Consider the following 11,404-nt stretch of genomic DNA (forward strand, 5'->3'; position numbering starts at 1 on the left):
TCTTCACAATGGTGGTGATAGGAACCAGACATCCAACTCTAAAAGCTCCCTCACAGAAATCCTTTATACAAAGTGATCATGAGTACACGGTGCCTGAGACACTGAGTTTCCAACTTGCATTACTATGTTTTAGTGTACAGATCGTATCTGGTAGTTTTGGCTGGATTTAATTTACACTTTTCACTAAAATTTCCCCAGGGTGACCAGATGGGATTTTACTTTCCCATGTAAAAAGCACATCAACACACGTAGTTTCCAGCTGAGGTTTAACAAATATGGGACAGTCTACGCCTCAACATGCACTTTTGATGATGGGATCAAAATCCGGAATCTAAGTGCCTTCTTGCACTCTGGGCTGATGAAAGCATTCAAGCCCAGCCTGTCGACTCGGGCAGAAATAGAACAGAGGAATATCGCATGTGCTGATGTGTTTTTCATGCAGGAAACTATAATAGGATCTGATCTGGTCCCTCTGGGTACCTGAAATCTGGCCAAAGTATATCCAGATGTATTACGGACACGAAACGTGTAAACAAGCTTCTTTTACAACAGCGTTACGATAAAGCTTTAACCTTTGTTTTAAACATTTTCTTGGCAGAGGGGAAAACGCAGGGCGTTGTGAGGCAAAATAGTCCTTAAAGAAAATGTTCAGGTTTTAACACAATTTCACCATCATTACATATAAAACTCAGAAGACATCTTATTGTAGATTCACTAGCCTTTTTGGGTACTAAATTAAATATCTGTGTTGTAGACATTGTGACTCCCAGTTCCTTTCACCACCACTGTAAAGACATTCAAGTTGATAAGCTTCTCTACGATGCACCAATTCTAATCATCCATCAAACCACTCTGAATGACTTCATTTACATCCAATTGAATTTCAAACTAAAAGACTGTTTTTATATCAAGACTGCAATTTAGTGATTGCAGAAACTGAAATTTTAATTATAGCCTATATTATTAACAACCTTAAATTGAAATACCTTGTAATTGAAATCAAAATTGTAAGTCATAGTTTTGGCCAGAAAAATCACAATGTAATATTTTCCTCAAACATTCAGCCCTAATTGAACTGTGCAGAAATGCTGAAACACTGAAACTTGGGTGGAATTCCCCTTTAGAACTGCTTCTCCTGCAGGACTGTAGTCTCGTTCAGCTCTCACTGAAATAAAACAGGCTGATTTAAGAAATGTGTATTATTGCATTATGTAGTAACTGTTATGTTCAGTGCTTTACTTGCATTGTATATTGAAGTCACTGAATCTGCAAATCTAAGCGGAACAGCAAAGCAAACTGAATAAATGCAAAAATAAAGGGAAAGAGTGAAAAAAACAAACAAAAACAATATGTACCGTATATTCTTTCGGTAGCTAGGCAACCTCGTGAGTGTAGAATTGTCCCTTCATAAGCGCAGCACAATATCTATACATCGCTGACAGGTGTTTGTGTGCCGGTTCTCAGCACAAAAACACCCACTCATTTACCGTCTCACACGCATACAAGCAACTCCTGCATGCTGTGTTGAGGTTCCCTGTAAAAGCAAAAGGCCAGAGCGCGAATCTTTTGGCACATCTTACTCCACAGTCTTCATTGTCATATATAGTCTTTGGCATTCCTTTCATCAAAAAAACAAAAAAACAGAAACCAAAAAAAAAAAACAACAAACACGCATCATTTCCTTTTTTAACAGACAAAAGCGTATGATAGTCTATACAATCAAATCTTAGCTGTAAAATATAAATTATTCTAAATTTAGAATATAATTTTCTATTTATAATATCTTCAGACACACTGTTTTCACCACTGCAGTCCACTCCGTAACCAAGGCAGAGGCTGTGACGTGTTAATATGGACAAGTTTGCATCTGAAAGCGAATCGCAGAGGCATTAAATTAGCAGTTTGTCCTGCTTCAGCTGTGCGAGTCAGCGCCCCCTACAGGAGCTCCTCATAGAACAGCAGGTAGGCCTGTGAGTTCAGGACGCGGGATTCCGGCACCGTTTGGACACTGGTGTCACTCACATACACCCACTGGCCTGGAGGGGCAGACGTGGCTTCTCTTGGACCTGATGACAAACACAAAAGACAAGCAGGTTTTAGAAGCAGCAGTTATAACAAACGCATGAAATTACAGTATTTCTTGTTTATAGCTCTCAGAAAAAGCACAGAAATTCTGTTGAGAGTAAAGATTCCAAGATTTTAATCAACGCCACATTAGTGTAAGTAGGAGAGGAGACCTCTTCCATGCTCAGCGATGTGTTACGATCACATTAAAGCTACATCGTGTAAGATTTGGGGATCTGGAGACCTCTCTGGTGGAAATGTGTAATTGCACGCAATGTGTGAAAGAACGTTTTGTAACGTGGGCTGTGCTTTGGACCCCATGCCTGAATGGATGGATCTGATGATGGTGAGCGGGTTGAAAGAAAATTCAAAGAGAAGGACGACTCTTTAAAGGATAAGGTAAGTGAATTATCTGCTATTGTCATCAGATCTTCATCACTATGATGTTAATTTTGCATTAAAGATCTAAACATCGAACCAGACCATCTTTCTGAGCCTGTGCGTGTGACGTTAATACGTAAAGATGTATGACGTGGTCTAAAAACACCCCTGACACCTACAGGGCGACTCGCAGCAGCACACACGTCATATTTTAGCGTGTTTTTCTCTTGACTCATTAATGCTACTTTTTTTCTGATTTAAACCAAAACATTTACATAGTGCTGCTTTGAGCAGGATATTTTATAATTTATGAAATTACTGCTGTGTACAATCTTGTCTTGCAGTAAGAAAAAAACATTCTTTACATTTCTACCACATTTCTAATGACCTAACAGGAGACAAAGTAGCGGCTTACAGAACTGCTGATTTCAACAGTCAAAAATCAAATCGCAACGCTTAAGATTTGTTTCTCAAGTTTAACAAAGAAAGAGCAGCTAGAAAGGTCATAGTTTCTTTTTGTTATGCATGGAAAATAAATCCTGAACATCTGTGAGTGCAGATTGTGCTTTTTAATTGTTGCCATCAAAACACACAGTGTGGGTGGAACCCAAACTTATTCATACGCGATGTACACAATGAAAATACATGACGTACTGCTGCCTACAGGTGTCACTGATTTAAAGCACCACTCTCACGAAGCATCGAGACCTGCTTGAATGCTAATTGCACCCCCTTGTTGAAAATCTTCAGACTGCTAAACGTGGCAGAGTATGCGAGTGAGGTAGTGAGTTACAGGCCAAGTCAATCTGTGCTGAGCCTTTAATAACAGACAAAAATATGTGGTGTAGTTAAGAACAAGGGATGTGCATTCTGACCAATTTTAACATCCATATAAGTTTGTGAACAGATATTCAGTTAAACACAGGGAGAAAAGAGGCTCACTTTCTAAGTCAGTAACACTGGTTAGGAGGCTAAAATAGTCAAACCCTTCTCAAAGAAAGGTGACCAGCAGGCTATTATGACGGAGGAGTAATAGATGCTGCCTCTTCAGATGAGCTGATGAGCTAACACTACTGCTCAGCAGTATAAGGTTAATGATGTTTATGAGAGTGTCTACATGAGCTACTTCCTACCCAGTGGATGTTAGTTTGTGAAGGGAAAAATTAGGTGAATCTGATTTTTTACGAAACTATTCCTTTATAGCAGAGGTCACCAGCTCTCCTCCTGGAGATCTACATTCACATAGGGTTTAATTCCAACTTGCATCTAACATGCTGCATCTAATTCAGCCAATCAGGTACTTCTGAATTAATTGACCAAATGTGGTTAGAAACAGACTCTGCAGGAAGGCAGATCTCCAGGAATAGGGTTGGTGACCGATGCTTTAAAGCAGGGGTGTCAAACTCAACCCCTAAAAGGTCCATATTAAAAATCTCAGTAAACCTGTGGGCAGCTGTGTTTTTATTGAGTTTTTACTTAACACTTTGCCAAGATCAAAAGGGCCACTGTTTATTTAAAATATGCCAGAACTGCAACAGCAAAATAGGCACTGAATACTTATTCTAAAATAATAATTCATGAATAATTCAAAAATAATTCTAAATAAAAATAAATAGTTTTAGGTAGTTGGTTTTTTTTTGTTTTGTTTTTTTTTACTGCCTATTTTTTGAGCTACACACAATCTTTTCTTTTTGTGTAACCGCTCGCCCAGAGATTGTTGCTAGGGGTCAAACGCACACTTTGTTGCAGTTCATGCTGGGAACTATAGTGCATGTCAGGGTGAAACGGGCTGGTAAGAATAGAAAATTAAAATCATTTTGCGGGTCGAACAGGACTGTGTCACGGGTCTGACTTAGCCCTGTGTTTGACATATGGATTTTAATGAATAGGGCTGCCTTTAACTGCCTCAACCTCAGTGAAGGACCAGTACAGAGGGAGCGAGGGGTGAGGGGGGCAGGCACTGGAAAACGTAAAGATGGACTTGCTGTGCTATTAAGTGTGTTTTATTTAAGTGTTTTCTGGACTTCTGACCTTTTGATGGCCAAAACAACACAGCCTTGGGTTCAGCACTTCTTTACCAACACAAACAATTCGTCTCCTTGAGAGAAGAATACACCCGCGGCTCGGCGGTAAACAAACGCAGCTTAGCCTCTGCTGCGCCAACAGAACACTCAAGCTGTAGGGATAAAGTGCCACACACTCCACATACTTCCCAGCCTCCACAACCAGCTCAACAAAGACGCTGGACAGGCTCACAGAGAGGAAAGCAAGGCCATGCTTGTGTTTGTGTACAGCACTGCACAAAACTCTTAGGCCACCTGAGAAAATTAGATTTAAAGCAATTTATCTAATCCTGCTAATGGAACTGAACAGGTCTATGTAATAGAGGGAGCCGCACTGAGAAGGAGGATGAAACTAACCATCCTGAAATCCTGAAATCATTACTTATGCTAAATTTGATGCAAAGCTCTTGTACAACACCAGTGCTGCTCACCTAAAAAGGTAAAACAGCTCTACATTCATTTCAGCCGAAATCCTTTTTCTCATCGGAGACTCGTGCTGCCTTCATGTGCCAGTCAGAAGATCCTACTTCCCACTTGTAAAGTCAGAATTATGAGCATGCCTCGTACAGTGATTAGTTGTTGAGGCAAAATGAAAAATTATGGACGTGAGGTTTGTTCTCACCTGCTTACTGGGGATTTAGTTTGATTTGCTATGGATTAAACAACAGATTACAGATTAAAATAATGTGCTCTAACAACCATAAAGTACAGCTGCACTGTTAAAAATAAAGAATTACGTACCATCCGATACTGAAACTGTCCTCTTTGCAGGCCACCTCAACTCGGGAACTCGGGAATCAAAATTATCTCTGAATTTCTCACTAGAAATTACGACCTGAGGGGGTGTTTATGTGCAACACCCAAGTCAGGAACTCGTATTTACCATAATTCTGATAGCATGTGAAGGCAGCAAATGTACTTTTAGGAAAGTCTGTTTACGCATCTTTGCAACGCTGCCGGGCAGTTATTTCCAACCATTAAAGACCAGACTCCTCGCTCTTTAAATGGGGAGAGACCAAAATACTCCAAACTGAAGGCGAAGTTACCATTTTAAAAACATTTCCACACTAGTGCCACAATATCTTCCTCCACTCGCGCCGTAACCAGCAAGCTGACTGGCTCTTTTTCTTGAAAGGTGGCACTTTCTCTGCAAACAGATGCCATGCAGAGCATTATGAGCTTTTCCATTCATTCTTCAACCAGTGAACAATCTCTTTAATTATAAGGTGTCTGTTGGAGACTATCTCGGTTATGTTACCATAAAGTCTATTTATATAACGCTAGATAACTGATATTATTATTATTATTATTATTATTATTATTATTATATTATGCTATGGCAACTACTACTACTAATTATATTACTATACATGATCAATGAGTGGTTAATTATTTTTCATGATATCATATTTTAAGCACCTTTCAAGTAAGTTACATGTTATTCAAAGAAAAGTCTATTCTTCACTATATAAAACCAACCACCGTGAGACAGAAACTAAAGCCCAATTTCACCCCTCATCCCTACAAATTTCACCCCTCACCCCTACTAAGTGTTGGGGCTACATGACCCTCCAAACAGAGGATTTTCAGAGACTCCAAACAGAGAGTTATGAGAAAAAAAGAAAAACTGGTAAGATGGAGCACAAGAGACCAAAGAAACACACAAATGTTAGAATTTTCTGTTAAAAAATTACGATAACCACTGTATTACATTAGTTTAATGTAGTTTCAGTGTATTTTGGTCCTTGTCTTCATAACACACATAAAAAATCACTAGTAGTGCTGATGTTTCGGTAGCTGAATTTCCTGTTCCACCTTAAATGGTGAAGTATTTACATTCTGGCGCCTCAGGCATCAGAACTGCAGCTCCATTTAAGGTGGAATGGGAAAATTTGAACAAGAATCTGGTGAATATCTGACTTCAGCTTCATATCACTGAAGAATTAGAGGTGGGCGATAATAAATAGTCAAAAACAGGGGTAAAAATGAATGGGATTGGGCCTAAAAAGCTTTTCTTTATCAAGTAAAAGCTGCCATGTTAAAAGCTACTTCAGTTCTATTTAATGAAGCCAGTTTTTCTTTGTTCTCTGTACGTCATCTACTCCTGTTTGTTTTCACCTTCCCACTCAAACTCAATTCCATTTTAACTCCGTAGCTCTCTAAAATAATATTCCATCATTTTCTGTACCAAACAAAGGCAGCCTGCTGTTTTTTTACACAGCATATCATCAAAAGATTCTAGAGGAATCTCTGTAAAAACCACAAGTGAATGCCCATGACCTTCGACCCCTCAGTCTGCAACGCATTAAAAACTGCTTCTTGAATGTGATGAAAATCACTACTTGAGCTCGGAAATACTTTGACAAACCGATGGCAATAAACAAAAACCATCGCTACATCCAAAATGCAAGCTAAGACTACATGCACAGTGGAAGCCATAACCGCACGTCAACAATGTGAAGAAGCATCACCGCCATCTCCGGCGCCTCATCTGAAATGGACTGACGCTCAGTGGAAACTGTACTGTGGTCTAAGGAGTCAACCTTTCAGATCGTTTATGGAAATAACAGATGCTGTGTTCTCTGGGCCAACCAAGAAAAGAAGACCGTCCAGAATTATTCCAGTGTAAAGTTCAAAAGCCAGCATCTGTCATGGTATGTGGGGGTTGGGGGGGTGGGTATTAGTCGGAAACCTGCACATCGGTGAAAGCACCATTAACACTGAATACATCAAAGCAAAATAAGCTGCATTATAGACGTTGTCTTTTTCAGGGATGTCCATGATTATTTCAACACCAACCACACTCTGTACAGCTCTGTACACTCTTTACAGCAGCATGGCTGCCTGATCAGAGAGTGGAGGTGCAAGATGCTCTGTTTAACTGAAGAATGGCAGAAAATTGTGGGGGTATAAATTATGCAGAAACAGACGGGCTACAGTCAGTAACTGTAAACCATATAGTGTAACACAGTGTGTGTAGGTGTTTGTACCTGACTGGTTTCTGCGCTGTTCTGATTTACGCTGTGGTGCTCTGACCTTCACGTAGGCCGTGTAGTGCCCACCTCGCATGGAACCACTGTGCTCCACAATGCCATACAGACTGTAGAGGACCCGCTCTCCAGAACCCAGGCTCTGTTTTACACACACACACAGACAGACACACACACACACACGCACACGATTAATTAGCATTTACTTCCTCAGAAAAAAACAATACAATTATAATAAATGCAAATAATACAATAAATAGTGATTTAATGTATCCAACCGTTTCCAGAGCTCTCCTCTCAGCAGGTCTGTGTTATTTATAGTTATGATCAAACAGCTGGTTTGGTTAATCAATACTTCATTATACTTAATCAGAATCAGGTTTTCTTAAATGTGCTTTGGTGCCTAATACTTTTGCCTAAGATTTAGGTTCTTTGTGACATTTTAGCACAACAGTCCAATATCACCTAAACATCTGCTCGTCTGGAGAACAATCCACACATCAATTATCAGTTTGAAATCTAAGAGCAGCAAGAACTATACAGTCATCCTTTATCTACACCGATGAATAGTCAAAGCAACTCTGCTCAATAAAAACAAAACTTTCCAGCTTGACAGGCCAGCTGGGAAACCTGTGTGCAGCACAGAATGTTTAAACGGTATTTGTTTAAACAGCGTTCATGACTTACATGATATTTCAGTATTGGGCGCATGGAAAAAATCTGCTCCTCTATTCTCTGAATATAGTGCTGCGTCTGGGATGCGCTGCCACTTCACTCATGCAGCCAGTGTGAAAGTGTTGACCTGTTAACTTTATCAGCCAAATGAAAGAGGCAGTAAATGTGAATCGGGCCTTTGCATCTAATATGCTGCTTTTTTTTAAAGCAATTAACTGTCAATACCAATATGGTTCTGATATCATCGTACATCCCCAGTATTTGTCACTTACCTTCTTGCTTCTAAAATATTCTAAGTAGATGGTGTCTAGTTTATTGTATTTTTAATCAACACTGTTTCAGCTACTATTTAAAACAATAATTATTTCTATGACAAGTAAAAACTTTTAAATGGCAGCATTTACACAGTTGTGGGTAATGAGTTGGAGTATTTATAGTTACTTCCACTGACTAATGCCGGGGTCTTGAGGGCCTTAATCCAACACAGATGACTTTTCTGCTCAAACAGACCTACTAAATCAGGGGTTCTCAACCTTTTCCACCCCAAAGCCCACCTGTTTATTACTACGAAGAATAGCGGCTCACAGAAAAACTAAAATCAGCTTTTTAAACACACTTTTCTTTTTCTTTTCTTAAGTGCCGAAACTAAAAACCTGAGAATCAGAGCCTGAAAAAGACCAGATCATCCATTTTGGCTCAATCGCAGATCCCTAAATTTGCAGTTACTTTAAAAAATATGTTTGCAGAGATTAAAAAGGATAAAAAGGAAAAAGAATAGAAATGTGTGAGGAGGATGTGGACTGTGATTTGGAGCTGCAGTACAGCGATTTCACTGAAAATACTCCACTGACTTTTTGTCTTCAGGTTTCTCTTTAGTTTTAAGGGTTTTTGTGATTCATTTGAAATCAAACCTCAGTCCACTCACCGGGCTTCTGGATTAGCATCGTCACAATCAACAAAAATCATAAACCTTATTTTATATCTGCTTCATTGTCATTGGTTTATCAGTTTGAGTTTAACCCTTGCATCGCTGATGCTCCACTAAAATGATCATTTAATTTTACAGCAGCTCGTGATGCAGAAACGAGAGTAATTGAGAGTCTGTAAAGAGTGAGACGTTAAAACAGGCAGATGATGCTGATGGTACAGCGCTGACCTGCTGCTAGAAGAGGAAAGCGAGCTCTGCTGACGAGTCCCTCATTTCGTCATAGACCGTGTTCCCATCCCCAGCAGCCAGGGTTCATTTGGAATCGGACCACAGCTCCGCTGTTTGTTACAGACCCAAATATGAGTGTAATATCTACAGATGTCAAAACAGAGCGAACTAACGAAAAAGTCTGGCAGATCCAAACCACACAAGGCAGGTGTGAAAGCGCCCTGAGAAACTTCTCCATGTCCGGCTCACTCACTGTCTGCATCGCGCTCCTGTGGCTGCGTCGTCTCAAATTGATGACGTTTATTTAGCCACTCCTGCAGTGTTTTCATTTGTTTATATTGGTTATAATTTGAAAACATTTGTTTCTTTGATTAAGTTAATCTTTTTTTCCCACTTATGATTTTATGACATTAAAGTGACGTCACCAGCCCATTACGAACTACTGCCTCCCCTGAATCAGGCCCACGGACCACTAGAGGGAGTTTTGTGGACCACAGGTTGAGAAACCCTGTACTAAACCATACAACCAACTGCAGAGATGAATCAGGTGTCAGCTTGAACAGTGAAACCACCAAACTGTGGAGGACTAAGACCCTCCAGAACCAGAACTGGAGCCCCTGTGTAACGCTAACAATAACACAGTGGATAGTGCCAGATGTTAATGCTAACACTGTAGTCTGTTCTGAATGATGCCTCCTTGCCTTGCAGGAAGCTGAGCAGAACGGCGCCAGGTCGAGGATGAGGGGGAAATCCACATGTCGATTCACCTTCCTCAAATTCATCCCAGCCTGCAATCACACAAGTCAAGTTAGCCGACACACAAAAGCCTGACCAGTATGAGAACTTAGCTACTAATTTTCATGAGCTAAAACAGTGAAAAGAAATTTCAGTAACCCAAAGAGTCCGATAACCGTCTGATTTTCAAAACTGTGAAACTGTAGCCAAGATCAAATATCAAATTCAACATAAGGCAACATAAATAATCTCAAAAGAGAATCTGCACAACTCAATCTTAAACATATGAATAAAAAAGACATCTATTGTGAATTGTGAAGCAAGTCATTCTAGTGAAAGTCAGAACTGTTCACAGTGGTGGTGACAGGAACCAGACGTCCACCTCTAAAAGCCCCCTCACTCAAAGTTATTACATGAAATGGTTCCATGTGCGCTGCCTGACAGTTTTGGCATAAAATGTACTTGTTTAAAAATACATGCAGGGCATTGTGAGGCAAAACAGTATCCAATGAAAATGCATTTTTTTTAAATTACTGTATTACCTTAAATTTACATTCCTCATGACTCGTGTAGGTTCAGTGGTGGTTTTGGATAGTAAAATGTCTGTATTTGTGTTGTAGACATTTCTGGTTCCTATCACACTATTTTCTCTACAAAGTACCATTTCACATCAAACTGCTCATAAGGACTTAAGGACCTACATCTCAACGAATGAGTAATGCAGAGACTTTTTTTTTAATGTACATATGGCTACAATATATGTGCTCTGTGGACACATTATATCTGTCTATACTAATGCTCTCTGTACCTGGTGGAAGCGTTTGAGGTGCAGTGTGACCACCGGGGGCAGCACTGAGATCAGCATCTGCTTACGAGCGCTTGTGTAGACCTTCTCTGCCTTTTTATCTGCAAAAAAAATACACTCACATTGTTTGTTTTCATTTATGTCATCTTTATGTATATGAGCTGCGTTTGTTACAATCAGGATAAAAACATCTGTTATTCTTTAAATTACTAAATCATCCACTATTGAACCATAATGTATGGGATTAGAGTGATTTTTTCAATCACTGGGCTGCAACCAAAAAATGGTTCATAGATCAAATGAAATACAGAACGAGAGCAGAGAACTGCTTTTAGAAATGAATATGCTGCTGATGCAGAGATGCAATGTTCTCCAGCAGTGCTACTGCATTTAATTTTATAGTAAAACTATAAGGAAGCCAATAGCAGATCATTCTGCGCTCTATGGAAGCCTATTGGGGGTAAATGTATGCCCTCTGAAAGCTTATGGAAGATAGCGCTAACCCTTTGGACGCCTAGGAGGCAAATCTGTGTCC

The 11,404-nt window shown here is 39.8% G+C and overlaps 1 protein-coding gene across 3 annotated transcripts in view; it reads right to left on the minus strand.

The window, feature by feature from the left end:
• Window positions 1-647: 647 nt before the first annotated feature.
• usp45 (ubiquitin specific peptidase 45) overlaps window positions 648-11,404 on the minus strand; it is a 78,762-nt gene continuing 68,005 nt past the window's right edge. For all 3 annotated transcript variants that reach the window (XM_036564458.1, XM_036564457.1, XM_036564459.1), the window contains exons 15-18: window positions 10,873-10,970; window positions 10,031-10,117; window positions 7,499-7,640; window positions 648-2,066 (exon numbers count right to left, since the gene is read on the minus strand). In XM_036564458.1, coding sequence (XP_036420351.1) covers window positions 1,936-2,066; window positions 7,499-7,640; window positions 10,031-10,117; window positions 10,873-10,970 — 458 coding nt within the window. In that variant the 3' untranslated portion in view covers window positions 648-1,935. The remainder of the gene's footprint in view (window positions 2,067-7,498; window positions 7,641-10,030; window positions 10,118-10,872; window positions 10,971-11,404) is intronic.

The sequence above is a fragment of the Colossoma macropomum genome, unplaced genomic scaffold (assembly GCF_904425465.1).
Source record: "Colossoma macropomum unplaced genomic scaffold, Colossoma_macropomum, whole genome shotgun sequence".
NCBI lineage: Eukaryota > Metazoa > Chordata > Actinopteri > Characiformes > Serrasalmidae > Colossoma > Colossoma macropomum.